We start from the raw sequence: 19,675 nt of genomic DNA on the forward strand, positions 1-19,675 counted from the left end.
TCGTTAAGTTGAGGGCGTGTGTATATGTGTGTCCATGTGCCTGCATCAATATCTTCCAGTGATTGTCTCTATCTAACTTCAAAGATGTGGTCTGCCACATGTGAGCCTTATGCAGCCACCCCATAAAAGCCTCCCCTCATACTCTATACTGCTGAAGATAAGTCTTGGCACCAGAATAAGAGAGGCTGCCTGAAACCGCTTTGGGCTGCTTCTCTCAGATAAATGCCCAGCGTATGGCCAGGATGTCTGCCGCATCACTGGTATGTCTTTTTTGAAAACCCCACTATGGCCATATTGGATGTGTTATTTAGCTTTGAAATCTGTTTGAAATTATTATTTTGTGTTGGTTCGATGAGGTCATTTCACATGTTCCTGTAACTCACTTATTTTAGGACTCAATAACAGATTACATGAGTACGGTTGAAGTTAGGACAGATGACCCACTTACCATTTCAAGATGTAAGAGAGTGAGAGATTTAACGTTTTATACTCTGATCATGTAATACTAGTCAGGTGTTTTTGCTTGTAGTTTCGTGACCTTGGGTGACTGCTAATGCAAAGTGACTGAAAAACATCAGAATAAATCATATTAACGAGAGCCCTAATCTGCATCATTCACAGCATCCATATCTCTGTCCTTTCAGCCCTTGGAACGTGCTCGGGTGCTTTGCGAGCACGTTTGACAATACCCAGATAAACAGTATAATGGGATGAATCTAAAAACATAATCGGCTATCCCTAATGTTTGAAGTCAGGGAGAGTTATCAGTCCGTGTATGTGTGCGTGTGCGTATAATCAGTGTGTTTGTGTGTGTTCATTGCCGCTACACAGTCCGACCTGAGATATCCTCAGTTCTGCAGCTCTTTGATACAGATGAGGCTATCCCTCATTACTCCCCACCATGCCAACCTGGCTCTGAAGAGATAAGAAGAGAACAACACCTGTCTTCTGTTTCTATCACTGTAATGTACGCACACAACAACCTTCGCACAGAGAGAAATTTATCAACAGCTCTTGGTGATAATTTTCCCTCTTTTGTAACGCTGTCGACCTTTTTTGCTGTGTTTTTGTTTTGTCCAAGGTTTCACAGCTGTGTACCAACTTTAAAATCACTCCAACACACCTAATGGTAGCTGTAATCTCAAAAACTGATGTAATTTTTCAGGCCAATTTCAAAGATTGTTCTTCTTTTTGAGATTACAGATAGTTTGGGGTTTGGTTTTTTTCACACTCATTGTGATAGGTGCTCTGATGCTCTGATAACTGCTATGCTGATAAAGGTTTATTTAGCCCAATTTCAGGTCAAATCCTTTTCACAGACATCAGGGAGCTAGGTACTGTTGGTAAGTCCAGACACATACAAACTTTTTTTTCTCCCAAAAAAACTGACTGTTCTGACTTTTGATCTCTTTAGGAGTCTCTAGTGGTTTTGTTTTCTTCTTCTCCTACTCCTGGAACTTAATTTTGTCTCGAAACAATTTCACAAAACAGCTTACATGTCAGAATTGTATCTGGTTCCGAGTAATATCGCCCTATTGAATATTCTCTCTGGGAAAAACGGCAACTAGAAATTTCCACAAAATGTGTTATTCTATTCATATCTTTTATTCAGGCAGCTCTGGGTCACTTCAAAGACGTTGAAATAGTGCAACCTGAGCTGGCAAACACACACAAGAAGATTTGTAGCCCACTTAGCTGAATACAGTATTTAAATGTCCAGCTGGAGTTGGAGTGCTCGGATGATGATTGACGTAGGGGGAAACTTATAAATCCCAGCCACCAATCATATGCTGATAGGAGTTTGGAAATGTTGCTTACACACTTAGAGTTACTATAGACCATAAATAAGGTCCTACCTCCAAAGTCCTCTTGACAAACTATTCTTTCATGTCTTTCTGATTGGCAATATTTCTATTTTCATGCTCCTCAGTTGTTGTCATTGGGCAAAATCAGCCAGACCAGAGTCGCCAAACTGAAATCCAGCTATATGCTGCTCCACAATACTCTGAAGAGGTATGTTCTTTTGCAGAAATGAAAGCCAATTGTCACGTTTTTTTTTATTGTTTGATTTGCTGATTTCCTGTTTCATTTCGTAGTTATATTTTATTCATTGTGTCTTGTCTACCTGCTGCTCAGTCTTTGTCAGCTGGTTCCGCTTTCCCATGTCCGTCCCTTGTCCTTCCTTGTATCCCTTGTGTTCCTGCCAGTGTTCTGCGTGCTTCTTTGGTTTGTGACTTATTTAATTTTTGTATTTCTCTTTTGTCTTGTTTTTTGTCAATTCCCCCTGCCTGTTTTTGTTTTGTTGCTTCCCTTTCAGACTTCAGCTTTACATCAGCTTATTAAAGCCTGCTTTTTGTTTTCCACCCGCCTGTCTGGAGTGTTTTGCATTTGTGTCCTATTTTCATAATTGTGGCACTCTCATATGTGAGTTATGTCATATTTTGGAGGTGCATTGTGACCTAAAAGATGCTGAGAATACTAGAGAAGTTAACTGCTCGCGACAGCCACAATCCATTCCGCAGAAATGTCCTTGAAAGAGGCTTTAACTCCTTATCAGATCTAGTTGTCTGCCGTTATATACGATCCAAAAAATATGGAAGTAGCATCTGAGACATTTTGAAACCTTTAGTGGGGTTACTTCACACTCACTTAGTGCAGCCAGATATCCTAATTTCACCTCAGGTGGACGGGAGGACGTAGCTGAATCAGTATAAGCAAGGTACAACCACTCTGCTGAATGTAATTGGCTGAGACACCTGTCAATCTTAAACATATTATTTTAAGCTTCAAACACCACCGAGGCACGCAACAGAGGGAGGGAAATTAACTTTTGTGACCCCAGTGTCTTGTGGATAGAACAAATCTTTGTGTAATTCCTTGTGAAAACAAAATCTAAACGTGCATGTTTAAATTTGGTCGGTACAGCACTCAGTAGGCGATCATAAAATCAGCAGCTACTGCATGTTTACTTGCTCATTGTAGCAAGGCTAAACTGCAGTGAAAAGATACAAGTTAAGGATGTTTATAGGGTTGTTTCTAGTTAACAAAGGTTTGCAAGGATTCAGCTCATTGGTTTTACTTCTCTTGAAAAGTACAGGGTACCATCATGTTCTCACAAAGAAAACTAGTCAAATAGAGTTAAATATTGAGCAATAATCCAACTGTTTTGTTCAGCTTATAATTATGACATAACCTCCTAATGGTGGTCAAATTGGTCAAATAACTGTTCTAGAAATCGTGTGAATGTATTTAGAAGTTAGCAAATAGTGTCTGTATACTGCATACCACATACTTAAATCATTTCATCTTACAGCTCCCAGGATTCTGAGATTCAGCTTTTGGGAGAGGCAAAGAGGTGTCGTGCTGAGCTGGAGAGGCTGCAGGCCGAGGTGGAGAGAACAGAGGAGCAAAGCACCTCTGAGGAGCCTGAAAGTGAGGTCAATGAACTGAGGCAGCAGCTCCTCCAGGCATACAATGAACTGAAAGCTGCTGAGGACAGAGAGTACAAGACACAGCATAAACTGAAATGGTGAGCTGTATATCTATTTATATATATATATATCTATTTATATATATATATATATATATGTGTGTGTGTGTGTGTGTGTGTGTGTGTGTGTATAAATGTATATATATAAAAAAAGTTTTATTGCAGTAACTCATGTTACATCAAATATTGAATGATTTAAATGAAAATGACATTCGATTCAAGAAAAATCTCTCAAATTTAGATGCAGCTTCGTCTGTCTTATAACACACACACACACACACACACACACATACACACAAATAGTATTGGTACTGTGTGTATGCGGGTGTGTGTTTGAATTACTTGGCTACAGCTTTTTTCTTCTGTACCACTGACACTGTTCCCTGTAATGGGAAGAAAATGTTCTGTTACTATTAGGGGAAATTTTATTGCCATAGACTCTAATGCTGTTTCTGTTTCAGTCGCCACATTCTTTCAAAGAGTTGCGTCACCGGGAAAAAATTAATGTAAGCAATTCATCATATAAATACCAGGTTGAAGTGGATTTTTCAAAATGTTTGCTCAGTATGTAACATGTTTACTCATTTGAGCTCTCCACGCTGGTTCGTTTTGTTGACGTCAGTCCTGTAGTTGTTTCTGTTTCTCTCTTCTAATCCATGATTTCGTTCCCATGAGTCTCCTTTCTCATGGCAACCAATTTTCCCTCTTTTCTGCTGCAGGTTTCTCTCTTCCTTCCCCCAACTCACTCAACACCACTATATGTGTGTCCGGAGGGTCAAACATGCACAGAACTGGAAAACCATGCACTCACTCGAGTATCTGCCTCTTCTCTGTACACAAACTTTGTTTTTTTTAAAGTGCCAATGGGAGGTCACTGGAACATTGCTAAGCAACATGATTACATACACTAGTGGTTCCCAAACAATTTGGCTTATGACCCTTGAAAACATAGCAACGTCTGCATGTGACACTTCGTTACAGGGTACATATGCTGGACAGTTTTTTCTTGGATTGAATCATATTTAGAGGCCTGGAAAAAATAAAAGAGTACTCATGTTCACTAAAGATTGCAGGTCTGAAGACTGTCTTAAAACCTTAATTCTATGTGTGATGTTAAATTGGACTTGTAATTTGAATCACTTAAAGTGGTCGTCTTTTGAAAGGATTAAAGCCTTTCCATATCTGGCAGTTAAAAGGTGAAATAACAAAATAAAATCACTTTAATTCTCTCTTTCAGTGTAGCAGTGTAAGCATTTAAATTTTGAAGTTGAAGCACCAAAGATTCAGTAATTGAGGTGTGAGCACTGAAAATAGTAATTTCAAGGGGGGGGGGGGCACGAGAAATCACTGCATTCTTGGTTTGAACATTTGACAGGGTTTGAAAAGAGCATGAAACTTTGAACTATGAATATGAAATAACTATGAAACTTCTGAAAAAGCTGAACTAACACGATGAAATAGAGAGGTGTTTCTAGTTGGAAATATGAACGGGTTGAAGACCACTTGTCCCAGTTAGACGAGAGTCTGAAAAATAATAATTTTCTTTTTTGCATGCTAAAAAGCTCTCAGATGTATCTGTGAAAGTCAGATGAAGAAAGAAAAATAAGTGAATTAAACTTCTAAATTAAACATTTCCAATGCTCCTTAATTCACTCAATAGCTTATAATCAGATCTCTGTCAGTAGCTTCCCTTTTTTGCATTTGCCCCTCGATTGCCTCAGTAATATTAAACCCATCACAGCACATAAAGTCACCACTGTATTGCAAAGATATGATCTGTAGGATACAGTGATTTTTAGTGCAGAGCACACACACAGTGGCAAATAGTTGGAGGCACAGCAGTAATTGAAATATTGAATAAAAACCGCTTACAGAGTATCCTCAGAGGATGCAGTAATAGACAATACTAGACACTGAATGTGCATATTATTTGTGACAGCTTTTGGTAGTAAGCTCTCTTGTCCTCTCGTTACCTCTTTCTGCCCTTTCTTTTGTCCCCTCTGGCCTAATCTAATCCCCTCTTCCTTATGTTTTCTTCTGTTCTTTTCCCCTCTCTTGCCCAAATGGCCAACAGTCTGCATATGACAAGCAGATGCTCAGCATGCAAATATGCCTTTTAAAGTCTTTGCGTTCTTTAATCTAAAGCCAGAACGATACACAGGAATTCAGCACTTTTTCCAGTCACATATTTTAGCATTCATGCAGCTTTCTCCGAATATCCGTTAATATCCAATATATCAACTTGTCAAGAAGATTAATATCATTTACTTTGTGAAACGTGTAGCTGTTCAATACGTGTCGTTGTAAGGTTCTTTCACAATGACAGAGCTGACTTGAAATTATTTCGTACAAAGTTTAATCAGCTGCTCAAGCGTCTGCCGCAGGGAGATGAAAACTTCATGGAAATCATGTTTTTATATGCACACTTGCACAGTGTTGGATATTTTAGTTCTAATTCTTTGTATATGTTTGGAAGAGCTTGTATGCCATGGTTCTTTTACTCACTATGCCGGTCTACAACAGTAATTTACAACCTGGGATACTTCTGCAGTGGACAGGGGAGTACATTGGAAAATTGAGTGAAGCTCAAGTGAAGATGATAACTTGCCTTAAAAATATGGACCCAAATACTTTGTCAGCCTTAACACCCTGACACTAATATAAATATGTGAAAACTATGTAAGTAAGCAAGTGACAAAAAGTTAATAGTCAGCTAAAAGTAACACAGTAAAATAGGTTGTTAAAAGTAATGGATTAATGTGAAATACTTGGGTATGAGTGATGTATGGTCAGTTGAAATAATAAGCTAAACAGTTAAACTAGTTTGCCAAAAAAAATAATGAGTAACTAGTTCAGATAGTAAATATTTGATAACAAGTTATTATAATTAGCTAACCAGCGGCAAGGATAAGCTAGAAGTAATGCATGGTTGAAATAGTTACTTCCGAGTAATAGATAATCAGTTGAGACAGTCAACTAAAAGTGATAACTAGTTGGAAGAGTAAGCTAAAGTTAATGGATACATGGTTAAAATAGTTAATAAGCTATGATCTTAAGTAGCTTAGCAGTAATGAAATAGTGGTAATAGATAGGCTATGTAGCAGTGAGTTGAAGTAATGAGGAAACTTGTATGTAGTTAAAGGTGAATAAAGGGCCTTTCAGACACAATGCGATTTGTGCTTGATTTCATACGGCAGTAATGTTGTTCTGGTGTTGTGTCCAATTCCAGATTATATTCCATTCCTAAAAGCAGATTTGGAACATGACAGGTAGTGTTAATGAACGGGGTACTTCAGTTCATACTTCAGAGGAATGGGCGGATATTTTTGAGGGTATGTTAGAAATCCATGGTCTGCAGTATATAGACGTCTTTTTTTATTAGTAATGCACTAATGGGAGGAAGGTTTCATAGCAAGTTATTTAAATGTTTTACACCAGTTTTAAGAATATGCAGTCTGTGTCATTTCCTTTCAGGTGCGTTCTCTTTCGAGTAACAAGAATTTAGGCTTTGATTAGCTGGAAACTGCACGAGTGGGTTTTTTTAAAATGTAAATGCCCCTTGCTATCATTGCATTCCTCCATTCCACCAGTAACTGAAACATGTTTTCTTCTCTTAATAACATATTCATTTTTTTTTCTTATTGAAACTTTTCTCTCCTTCTCTTTGCCTCACCTTACCTCACCCCCGTGCAGTCTCTGGGAAGAGAAGCAGTATCTGGAGAGAGAGAGTGAGATTCAGCCGGAGCCTGCTGTAAGTTCATCGTTGCACCATGCAGGTGTAGTTTCATAGACGTGGATTACTACTCAAACAGCCGTCTTCAGAGAGGATAAATATGAGTTTTACTTTAAGCCTCCATCCAAGCTTAATCCCTAAAAAATGAAGACTTACCATTGGTTCGGTCTGGAGCGATTCAAAGCAATTTGAAAGTCTCTCATTCAGACAAAAGAATGAGGTTAAATCCTTGTTTTGTTTAAACGGGCGAATTAAGTGAGTAATAGCTGGTAATCATCCACAAGGAAACTGAAAAAGTCAGCTGATAAGAGCATTCTTGCTTCCTGTATGAATCTCTTCTTTTCCTCCAACTCAAACAATACGATATAATAATGTTCACACTACATTATAATATATATACGATCTCTGCAAGATTATGTGAAAAGGAACAAAAATTTCAGTATTTGCTATTTTTGCTGTAGGGCGTAATACTGTTGGTCTATTATTTTTAGTGTTTAGTCTATCAGATGTAGTTACAGTAAAATGAAGTGGAAATGGAACATTCCCAACATTTGGATGAGCGTTGAGATCTACAGCAGCGGTTAAATTGTCAGCGCTAAAAACAGTTTTGAAGAAAATCCTTTCAGAGGTACAAATTATGAACATGAACACCAAGACCCTGAGGGTAGACTCAAGGAGCCTCACATCCACAATTCTCCAATAAACAGACTTCATCAGAATTCTGTTGAGGGCAGAATAAGGTTAGAGTTTGAGCTTTTTAGAACATGTTAAATAAATTCAGCATGTTTTAATTCACTATTGGATCTTTAACACTTTTGGGGCTCAATTACACAACTGCTGTTGGATTGCTAATTCCAGGAACAAAACATCCTAAATGCACTACAGCTCTGCTTTCATGCCTCTTGCTGGTTTAGTTTCCATACATGGTCCAATTCTAAAAATTTACCACATCAGTAGTGTGTGGTCAAATTATATCCATAAAAGCAATGCCTCCTTCTGTTTGATAGTCGATTAACAAAAACTGCTTCTTTACCGGAACAGTTCTATGTAAAGAAGTGTATGTGTAAAAGGGCCTTTTCTGAGTCCCTCTCCCACGGGCCCTATGCATCAAATGTGATATCAAAACTAATGAAACACTCAAAGGCGCCCAAGGGAGCTATTCTCTCTCTGTCACACATACACACATACACACTTGTCAAACATGATTAAAAAGCTATGTGTGTCATTGCAGATTCCTTACATTTCTAATTATTTCTGTGGTTTATACAGTAGATGGATGCTGCAGTGAACAAAAACTCCCTCTAGCTGTAAAAGTTCAATTGATAACAGCTGTTAAGTTGCAGTTGTTTTTCTTCTTCAGCATGCTTGCATTTCAAATGTGCAGCTGGTTAGCACACCTAATTTTGGACCGTTCTGAGCATTTCGACCAAAAATGAATTGGTTCCGAAATGTTTTAACAGCTAAAACCGAACAGAGCAGATTCTTAAAGAGGGTTGTCATATTCTACAAGTCGTGATGTGTTGAGTTGTTGTTGTGATGTGATCTTGAACAGAACCTCTTTGAGAACCAGAGGTAATTTGGTGGATGAAACAGCTACGGTAATACAATTGTTGTCAGAGATTTTGAGTGTCCAACTAGGTTTCCCACAGACCTTGGAATCCTCAAAAGTTTTTGAATTTGAGGGAAAAGTCAAGATCTAGATAGTCTTTGAAAATGGACATAAATAGACAAAGTCACTCAAAAAATAAGTCAAAATATAAGTTCTTTTGAAGTTTTTTTTTAAATTTTCTGTAAAGCCAGCTAGCTCTACTAAGAATTCTATTAACCTTGATCAAACCATGCCGTGTTGGGCTGTAAATTTGAAGGAATTGTCCAGAGCTAATTATAGCATGAAAAAAAAAGTTTTCCCACCAAAACAACAAAAAAGACCAAAAGTAGCTTTCTGGGACAAAAATATGTAAATGACTGAAGACAAAACTCTATGAAAGACAAAACAAATGCTGCTGGAACCGACTCTGAGCGCTGGGATCAAACTGTAGTATTCTGCCCGTACAGCCTCGAGCACAATTAAATTCTCATCATAGACTTGATTTTCTTGATGTGTGATCTAATCTTCAAACTGTTTGGCGGCTCCTCCAGGAGCTGGAGAACAGAACAAAGGCCCTGCAGGACAAATATGAGGATCTGAAGAAAGAGGTTGCCCAGAGACAACTGGAAGTCAGGTACTTTATCTGTTAGCACACAGGCAGTTTACTCAAATCACCCTGCACGCTGGGATTGGTGTACACACTCACTGTGTTACTTCATGACTTTCAGTTTCATTGAGTTCAGTGTGCCCTTATTGTCTGTTTTAAGAAGAAGCAGTGCGCCTGAATATTTTAGGTTCTGTTCATCAAAGTTGCTCAGATAATAAGCTTTTTGTATGTGTCTTGCTCTCACTCCCTGCCCAGAAGCCTGATGGAGGATGTGAAAACCCATGAAACACAGATATTGAAAGAACAGAAAGAGCTGGAAGACAAGAAGGAGATCATAGAGCTCAAAGAGGTCTGTGTCTATGAGAACATGCGTGTGAGTGGGCATAGCTGGCAGCACACCATCAATAGAATAACAAATCATCTGGCTTCTTCTATTTGTGTGTGTCTCTTTGTGCGCTGTAACAAGGCTGAGAAGGCCCGGCTCATCAGCACACCTGACCAGATTTTGAAGGAGATTGAAAGGAAACGCTTTAAGAAGGAGTAAGTACATTTAACCCCTGAATATTATTTATCGGAGAAGGGCAGGAAAGTTAATGTACCGACCACATGGAATAGAAATGAGTCAGTCAGGGTGCTCGGGGAGACAGCGCTGAGAATAAAAGACAGCAGACTTTTGAAAAGTTGCTCCCTGATTCACAATCCTTTCTGTCATGTGGCTCGAATCCTTCTGTAACCTGTCTCCTTCCCTTCGTCTTCATCTCCTTCAAGCGTAAGACGTGGATTTAACAGGAGGAACTCATACTGTAGTTATCATAATGGAAAGAGCATCTGCTACGAAGGGACTTTGGTCTGTGTATACTTTTGATCAGACCTGATGTGGAGCAGAAAAGAAGCTCAAGCGTCAGTCTCCAGTCTCTTTCCAGCCGCACACCTTCTGATACACAATAGCTTCTGTGGACATTTATCTCGGAATTCCTCTCAAGAATGTAAAGGTGTCAGTCGATCTGATTTGATTAAAAAAAAAACAAAAAAAACACGTGCTTCTAACATCATTAAGTGCAACTGTAGTCATGAGCCCCTCCTTCACTCGCGAATCGTTCCACTTCTCTGCAGTCTCTTTTATGTTTTTTTCAAATTAATATTTGGCTTGCAAGTGATGCAGTGGAGCTGTCTGTATGCGCCATGTGAGCTACAACTTGTAATTTGAAATTCACAAAGCTGAGTCGTACTGGGGGGGTATATGAAAAAAATATGGCTACACGTGCTGTTATTTCATCAGATATGCACTCTTGCAGTGCAAGCGAGGAGCAATGAATGGATACTCTTCTCTTCGTTCTTAAGCTCACCCTTTGTCTTTTGTGTGATCTTTAAAATTCATCCCTCCAAATGCAACAGAGCTGCAATGAAGAAGACGGAAGCACTAAACGGAGAGATTTCAGACATGGAGCAGCAAGTGAGGGAGGTGGAGCAACGTAACCACTCCCTCAGGTTGAACAAGAAGGCGATGAATGAGGAGCTGGAGGATCTTCGGGCCCAAGTAGAGGCTGGTCAGAGGCAGTACAGACAGCTGTTGAAAGAGCTGGAGGTTAGAATTGAGGAGGAGGCCCAGCTCACAGGGAACAGGTACGTACCCTAAAGAGAAAAAGTGATTTCATTAGATAAATATATTAAGGTAGAAATGCACAATTCAACTCGAAGTGTTTCAAGTGGGAGGAGAGGATTTCGTTCTGTGTGTTTTCATGCTTTGTGTCTTTCATCACCAGAGGTATCCTGGAAATGAAGTTGCACAGCATCATGTCTGACAGGAAGCACCTGTATGAGAGTCAATCTGTGCAGCTCAGGGAGAAAAATAGGTACAGGATGATGCCAAGCTGAGCTCCATCACACACGTAACTGAGTCCCCACACATCAGTACATCCTGTGCAAAAAGAGATTTAGCTTTTTTGCACCAAAAGAATACAGGAAATATGTGTACTTAAAAGATATTAAATCAAAGAGCTGTTAGTTTTGACAGCTTGTTACTGTACTTTTTAGACAAGTTTGCCCATAAAAAATGTCTTACATGGTGGATGTACAATATAAAGTTTGACAAAAAAAAGATCAAAAACAAAACCTGCATATTTGACAGTGACCTAATTTTAAATTGCATGTCTCATATTGTGTAGGAAGCAGAGCCTGATTAAGATGATTTGATGATGATGATGATGATGATGATGATGATGATGATGTGGCCTGTGTTTCTCTTCAGGCAGATGCAAGCCCTCAAGAGAATGGAGCATGCGTTGACCACGGCCAGTGAGCAGCTGAAACACACACAGTCTATCTACAGTGACTTACAGGCACAGGTGACCTCTAGATTATTTCTTTGACTATAGATCGGCTCAATTTTTAAATAAGTAAATATTCCTGTGTGGTCTGGAGCTTTGAATTATTTACAAGAAAGAAAAACATCCAAATGACGTAAAACCGACTCTTTGCATGCCTCTGAAAGCAACACATTATGTTTTTACTGGTCTTGGCAGTTGGATAGGACCATTTTCCTGGCTTGAACACAGGTGTGGGAACATTTGAGTGTGAATGTCATGATCACAGTAATCAGCTCATAAAAACTGTTAATCTGCATGACAAGAGAAGCTTTTTTTTCATGCTTGAGCTTCCTGTAATTTTACTGATTGTGACAGTTTTTTAAAGAGAGAAAACAGAGAGAAGAAGATGAGAGGAAGAGTCAAGGGAAATGTGTCAGCACATCTCACCAGCACATAACCATATGAAAGGAAATCAACATGACGCACCAGGGATTACACACATATTGAAAACAAATGCAGTTGTACAGTACAGTTCATTCATTTCCAATAATACGCCAATCAAATACTGACTACTCAGTCACTCAAAATGAAGTTTTCAGTGGGTGTACCACAAAATTGCATCACATTTGTCTTTAATCTGATGTGATTAATGGTGATATTTACACCATGGTGATATCTCACCATTTGGTCCAGTCCTCAAGCGAGCCTTGAGTCATTTTCTCTTGGTAAACTGAAGCCAAATCGCAGGTTGTGTCAAGTCAAGTGAAGTCAAATTCATAATTCATGATCAAGACAAGTCAAGGCACTTTTATCAGCCACAAGATACTGCAGTCTGACTTGCAGTATCTGGTCTTAACAGAGTGAACAAACAAGGTATCATTATCTCTATCTAATAATGCTATTACTGGCCAATTTATCTAAATTTAATCAAACAAAAAATGTTTCTCCCCATTACTTTGAACAGTGAAATTCTGACTGCCAGACAAAAAGAAATTAAACTAAAATTAAAATTTAAAATGGACACGGACAAGTGATTCAAGTCATGTCGTCTTAAGTCACAAGTCTTTGGACTCTATCTTATCTTATCTCCTTTCTTATCTCACTCCTGGTGTTAAATATCACTGCTAGTTTCACACAGATACAGTTGTCATTTTCACATCCAGCACCCATGTTGTGTAAATAGCAAATGCGCCCATCTGTGCACCCCTTTTGGCTTTAAAATGAGGTGTGGTCAGGGGCAGTAATGGTACACTGCTGTCTTTAGGCAGCAAAAAGCTGGTCTCTAGTCAAAGGTGCAGTGTTTTTCCTGCTAATACAGGCTGCATTATTCAGATGGTTAGATGTGCCTACACAGGCAGGTTCAAAACACATGTACACTCTCTTTTATGGATTAGAGAGATTGCTTTTCAGTTATTTAAAACATTTCCATGCAAGCAGTATTGTTACCTCAGCAAATACATAATAAATTTTAGTGGCAAATCCAAAAGCCGTGGTTATAAACTTGACAGGACAGAGGAAAAAGAATTACACTTTGATCTTCTGAAATAAATGTTATCAGACAGGAGCTCAGTATTTATCAGGACATTTGCTTCCAAAGTATGTCACTGTATGAATCTGGTATTACTTGCCAAGACCTGTAAACACACTTTAACATTTATAATTGGAGTATGCTGAACCACTGAACACAAGGCCCGGCAACCCTGCAGAGAAGGGCATTCTCAGTGCCTTAAAGCATTCGTTTTTTAATGCGCTTCAGTGAACAGCCTGAGTGTCACTGGATCTAACAGCTATAAGAGAGACCTCAGGGGGAAACTCTGATATATAGCATTAATTATTTTGCAGTCAATGTTTAATGTGGGTTTGAATATGCACAAACTGTATTTGATCTTAAGTTTGGTAATTCTGTACTGAGTATGTGTGCTCTTGTCTTTTAGTGGCCTCCAACCAGAGAAACAAGTGATCATACATTTTTACAGCTTCTCACTAAGCTGCAGGGCCGACTTACAGCAGATGTGAGATCTGTTTGAACAGACTTAACTCTGACTTTACTTTCTGAATCGAATTTCCAGTTAGACGCTGTTCCCAAAAGTGAGGCCGGCACTCAGCAGGGGCTGGAGCTCCAGAAAGAGGTGGACGCTCTAAAAGTCAGCTTTGAAAAAAAGGTAGGGAACAATGTGTGTGTGCATGGACAGGATATCATTAGCAACTGTAAAATGTAATGCTCTTTACTTCAGAGGCCCTCTCTCATACCTATCTTTGTGGAGCGTGTCATTTCTTTTTTACTGAAACTGTGACAGCAGAGTGTTTATTGTGTGTTCAACAATCTTAACTAAGTTCCCCTTCTTATCACTTGCACTCCTTCTAACTTAATTCCATTTTTAGATTTTCTATCACCGAAAAATGAGATTTCTTGTTTCATTATCACCCTGTCACGTAGTTTGACAAAACTTAAATGACCCCGCTGAAGAAAGGTCCACACAGAAAAGTTTCAATATCCGCCCTCTATCCATTTCCCTCGTATTAAGGGACTTTCACTCCACTTCGACCCATTCTGCTGTCACCCTTAAATTGCTGTCAAATTGTAATCAGGAGATTTTTTTTTTCACTGAAAACTGAGCTTAATGTGTTCCCAACCAGCTATCAGTAGCTGAGGAGGAGAGCCAGAAGAAGTGGCAGTACGGGATGATTCAGGGGCTGCTGAGGAAGTCGAATTGCCTCAGAGAAGAACTCCATAACCTCAGATGTCTGACACAGATCAAAGCCGAGGAGAGAGGCCAGAAGCACCGTGAACTGCTGAGAGCTGAGGTTCAATACCAACACACAGACACGCACAAAGGTGCATTCAAAGGTGCACTATGTCGTTTCGGAGAAACAAACTCCATATCCAAACTCTCTTTGTTTTCTTGACTGAATAAACAAATGGACCTTAAAGGACAACACAATTTCATACTGTTTTACTTTGTCTTTGGTGGACACTGCCACCGTTCTTGCTTCAGACAGTGTTCTGGGGACCTTATTTGCCTCTGAGAGCAGCTTGTTCATTTAGTTTACTTGGTTTGGATTATTATCTCATTAATGTTGTTTAATATTAAAATTCTGAGTGTGAATTTATTTTCCAAAACTACATACTGCACCTTTAAAGTGGGGCTTGATGTCATCATTAGAGCATTTTTCTAGCTTTTAGGAGTCATACACCTGCATGTTTCACACAGAAAATGTGTCAAAAACATCAGAGAGGAACTGAAGAAGTTTATTTTTTAAGCTCTCTGAAGGTTAGTGGGATGGGAGAGCAACCAAAAATGACAAAAACTGCATTCAAAGAGTTCAAGGACCCTAACAAATATTACTGTCACCGCTGTCGGTATGATTTGAAAAATATACAGTGTAGGCAATTTTAGTTCAGTTGAATAGAAGTCAGAGCCTAAGGAGGCAGAAATGACTTTCATAAATGGTTCTGAACTCGCTTTGTATGTTATTTTGTTACTTGTGACATGAGAATTCACACAGAAAGTAATGACAACTTAAATCAACAAAGAGGAGCACCAAAATACATCAGTGAGCTCCCAGAATCAAAAAAACCAGGACTGCAAGATCAGCTGATTCATTTATTGTTTCATCCTTTATGTATTGAAAGTGTCGGAAAAAAAAGGCTGCTCCAGGAAAATGTACAGTCACAAATCTGATTGAAGGTTAATGTTTGTGAGCACATACTGTAAACGCAGCCACACAGAAGTGATGAGACTGTAGTTTTTTACCTGTGTAACTCCATCCGCAGCAGCTGAAGCAGCACATCCAGCAGGAGCTGATAGAAAAAGACCTGATCATCATGGACCACAACAAGCTGAACACAATGCTACAGCGCAGGTGTCACTGCAGTTTTCTCTTCTTCCTCGTCATTAAATGCAAACATGTGTGTCACAAAAGAGTGTGTTTGTCACAGAGAATTCTTATTCTCTGCCACTGTCTTCATGTTTCCTGTCCCTCAGTCTCACTCCCTCTCTCTTACTTTTTCTGTGTATGATGTTGGGATAATATGTGCTGCTCCTGCATCCATGGTCAATGAGTACCTGTGCAATACGCCACGGTCTTCATAGCATCTCACTGGTTTCCTGTTTACAATACTTTGTTAATTGATTCCCCGGTTATTTGTTTGGCTGCTCTGATCTGCGGAACAGCTGGGATCACAATTAATTCAGACATCTGCACATGTTGTCAGGGGTAGAAATCCATAACTTACTAATTGGTCATACTTCAGTGTTCAGACTAATGTGTCTGGCACCACCCAGTACAACTGCAGTCTCTGACGGTGCATTCTGTTGGGTCACACAACCACAGATGATAGTCTTATGTGGTTGCACTCGACGTGGAATCTGATCTGAAAACTGGATCTTGTCAAGCAAAAACAAAACATGATAATTAAATATTGCGTCGACTCTCCGTGTGATAGTTCTTCTTGCATTGTTTATTAAAAATGGTAATTAAATGACACGTCACACTGCATTAGACTTCAGTTCTGTCGGGACACTGTTTTGTTTCAGGAAAAGAGGGGGACATCAACGTGACTTTTTAGTTCATATTTGAACATTTTTGATTTTAATCAGTATTAAGATGGCATCATTATGGTTATGGCATTTGTTTTGGTCCATTTTTTATTTAAGCATGCCTAATAGTACTCTAGGACTGGGCAAAATACTGACACTCAACACTACTTAAATATCACATTATTTTTTCAGGCCCCATCCCCCAACCCTAACCTATTCCTAAAGCCTTTAGGAGCAGATGTTTTCAATGGCTGATTCACCTGATATAAAGTGTCTGGATATGGAAAACTGTTGTTGGCTGTGGATATAAATTCCACACCAACTAAATCCTACAGTAGCTAACAAGATGTTAAATGAAGAGAAATAAACTAAATCAAAAGAACAGCCAACTGTAAACGATGGAATTTCTTGTCAACCCGAGCTTGTTGCTAATGAGTGTTTTTCACTTCTTTTTCACTTAGATTATCACAGTATTGTAATCTGTGCAATATGATTATGGAAGAGAAGAATAAGTACGTCAAGCTGAAGCAGATTGCCGCACAGACGATCGCAGAGCTGAAGGAGCAGGTGAAGGTGCAGGACAACGAGCTGGAGATCCAGCGTACCATAGTCATCAACAAGGACAGGTGTGTTATGTAGAGGGTTGATGGTTAGCATTAGCATTATTAACACTACTGCAGAAAAGAATGCATAAACATCCATAATGAAACACTGTTACAGTACTGTAACAAATGCTGTCTTTGTAAAGGTTATGAAGCTCTTTTTATTATTATTATTATTATTATTATCTGTCATCATCATCAAGTTTCTGATATTTTTCTTTCCAGATCACTCACAAAAGCTCACATGAAGATCTCTAATAGCTCCAAACTGAGGGACAAACTGCGCAATGACATCTCCAAGGTCCAGGCACATGTACAAACACAAACACAAGATAAGACCAGTCAGACCACATGGTGCACCACAAGCCAGTATCACGAGTTTAGCAGTTTAAATAAACAGATGTTGTGAGGAGTGATTATGATCCAGGGGTGTGGAGTTGAACAGAGATACAGAGTCAAAACTGCTTTCATTTTTTCCAGCAGGGCCCTTGAATAGTGTTATGAGACAGCTTTCGAGTGTAACAAGGCAAACCCACATGCAGTTTCCTCTGTATTTATCTTTGTGTTTCATAAAACACGCAGTTCACAAGCTTTATGGCAGTTTGTGAACTTTTGTCGTCTACTATAGATGTTGCTTCTCAGTTGTTTTAAAGTCATTGCCTAGCACCATTAAGTGGAGGCATTCCATCACAGTTAAAGGGTAAACATGCCAAACAAATGTTGCAGTCAAACATGTGCAGTTCATGATCAGACTGAAGTTGACAAGTATCCCTAAATCAACAATAAGCAATAGAGGCATATTCGGACAATTGTGTGCTAAAACAACAACAAAAAAAAAACATTTTTTACATGTTTTCTAGGTTTCCTGGAAGCACAGTCAGATCACTCAGGAGTGTGAGGACAACAAACTGGAGCTGATGAAGCTCACACACATGATCAATGCCCAGGAGGAAGCCCTTCTGGAAATAAACAAGAATCATGAAAAGGCCATCCAGCGTCGCAATTTTCTGTGCGTGTAATTTGGAGTTTCACATCATGCTGCATTTAAACTACATTTGCCAAATAATGTTTGCCTGTGTCACCTACAGTGGCATTCAGCTCCTGGAGCATGAGGAGGTGTTACTCAACTGCTATGAAAAGGTGAACGTCCAGGAGGCAGCCATCAATAAGGGCAACATGGGGCTGGAGACGCTGGAGAAGGAGATGAGGGATTTACAGTTGGAGATTAATGAGGAGAAGAGACAGATAGACCTGATGAAGAAGGAGGGGCCCCTGATGAAAAGGTTGGAGAAAGAGATCGCCACGCTGCAGATAGAGGTGGGAGAAGTACACCAACATAAACTGAAACACATCCTAGCACAAACATTAGTTTTAGTGTTTGAACATCTAAACTTCCTCTCAGTCGACCAATAATTGACAAAGAAAATTTGAACAAAAGAAGTAAATCCACTAAACTTTAAGAACTGCACACTAATTACTTGAAAACCTTGTGGGTGGAATGATCTGTGTGTACTTAAAAATCGTTGAGGATGGGTTATAGACATGTCTCATGGAAATCATTCATTCAATTCTTTTACTGTTGTGTGAACAGTGTCCTGGTGACAGTCTCCGAACGCCCACTCCTCCTTTCTTTCCGTCCTTTCTCATTTCTTGCCAGTGAGATATAAAAACACTGAATAGACGCTGTTGCCAAGTTTCCCAAAAATTACAGCAAAGTGCAGGTGCACTTTAGACCTGTTACGTGCTCCTTGTCTTTTCATTTTCTTTTTTTTGCAAGGGCGAGAGTTAGGGCCTCCTCCAGGTGGATTATTATTGTGCTGAATGAGCATCACAGAAGCTTGTGTTATTGTTTTGTACAGTTTGTCTGCTAATTTTGTGCCGATTTTGCCTTCAGTATACTGCTGTCCACATTTCCACAGTGTCTCATCACAGCTTGAACCTCGACTACATCAGAGTGCGGCCGCAGTTATGAGATTCAGTATCCTATCTGGAAGCAGTTAGGCCTGTCAATTAGCTCTTCCCAGTGTGATCGGTGGATAAAACTGAAAATATTGTGTGTCCGCAAGATATTCTTTGGAATCTTCTTGCAAATTCTGTATGCGTTCATGCATGTCTAAGCCAGAGAATTTATCAAATAGTGCTTGAGGCCATTCCCAGCAAGGTGTGTGTGTGTGTTCCTTACCCTGTGAAAATTGCAAATTTGGACATTTGTATGATTTACGTGATGTCAATGAATGGTCCTCCAAGGATCTTAGAAGCAGATGATTGTGTGTACATGTGAGCTGTCTGGGTTGAAAGTATTCCAGACTATTGTTCAGCAGTGTGTGTGTCTTTGTCAAGTTAGGGGAAAACCACAAAGAACAGTTGATAACAAGCTCCAGAGGACAGGACTTAAAAACAGTCAGATTCACTTAACAGCGTTGCTAATGAGCACATCTCCGTTTTGAAATATTTTCAAAGCTCCAGCGCATAATGAGACTTTTGAGCAGCTCTATTATAATATTCCAGGCTTTCTTTTTAATCTGATGAACAAACTAAGCGATCATTTTCTACTTTGCTCACAGTTACTATCAGAAAAATATGTATTTTGACCAGACTCCAGATGTTCTGCGAGGCCTTTGAAAATACAGCATTTTTGTTAGAAAGTATTGTGTTTTCACCCATCAAAAGTGGTCAGTTTCAGCCTTATTTTCAGAGGTGTTGTTTTCTTGAGGTGGTTAACATCTTCATTGGTTTGAACAGACACAGAATCACGACTTTTCGAGTGCTAAACTCAACAGACAAACATGCAGAATGGAGACGAAGATC

The 19,675-nt window shown here is 39.3% G+C and overlaps 1 protein-coding gene across 7 annotated transcripts in view; it reads left to right on the top strand.

Moving 5' to 3' along the window:
* Positions 1–19,675, top strand: part of ccdc146 (coiled-coil domain containing 146) — a 51,373-nt gene that overhangs the window by 16,266 nt on the left and 15,432 nt on the right. For 4 of the 7 annotated variants that reach the window (XR_005079070.1, XM_037122481.1, XM_037122482.1 and 1 more), the window contains 16 exons: positions 1,931–2,013; positions 3,314–3,529; positions 7,184–7,241; positions 9,363–9,445; positions 9,674–9,767; positions 9,885–9,958; positions 10,814–11,041; positions 11,182–11,271; positions 11,667–11,763; positions 13,794–13,886; positions 14,362–14,529; positions 15,500–15,588; positions 16,727–16,891; positions 17,093–17,168; positions 17,728–17,876; positions 17,956–18,184. Coding sequence is in view for 6 of the 7 variants with exons in the window: in XM_037122481.1 (XP_036978376.1) it covers positions 1,931–2,013; positions 3,314–3,529; positions 7,184–7,241; positions 9,363–9,445; positions 9,674–9,767; positions 9,885–9,958; positions 10,814–11,041; positions 11,182–11,271; positions 11,667–11,763; positions 13,794–13,886; positions 14,362–14,529; positions 15,500–15,588; positions 16,727–16,891; positions 17,093–17,168; positions 17,728–17,876; positions 17,956–18,184 (1,992 nt within the window). In the remaining variant the exon portion in view is untranslated. The remainder of the gene's footprint in view (positions 1–1,930; positions 2,014–3,313; positions 3,530–7,183; positions 7,242–9,362; positions 9,446–9,673; positions 9,768–9,884; positions 9,959–10,813; positions 11,042–11,181; positions 11,272–11,666; positions 11,764–13,793; positions 13,887–14,361; positions 14,530–15,499; positions 15,589–16,726; positions 16,892–17,092; positions 17,169–17,727; positions 17,877–17,955; positions 18,185–19,675) is intronic. The other 3 variants (XM_037122483.1, XM_037122484.1, XM_037122486.1) reach the window with 3 other exon arrangements.

The sequence above is a fragment of the Acanthopagrus latus genome, chromosome 14 (genome assembly GCF_904848185.1).
Source record: "Acanthopagrus latus isolate v.2019 chromosome 14, fAcaLat1.1, whole genome shotgun sequence".
NCBI classification, from domain to species: domain Eukaryota; kingdom Metazoa; phylum Chordata; class Actinopteri; order Spariformes; family Sparidae; genus Acanthopagrus; species Acanthopagrus latus.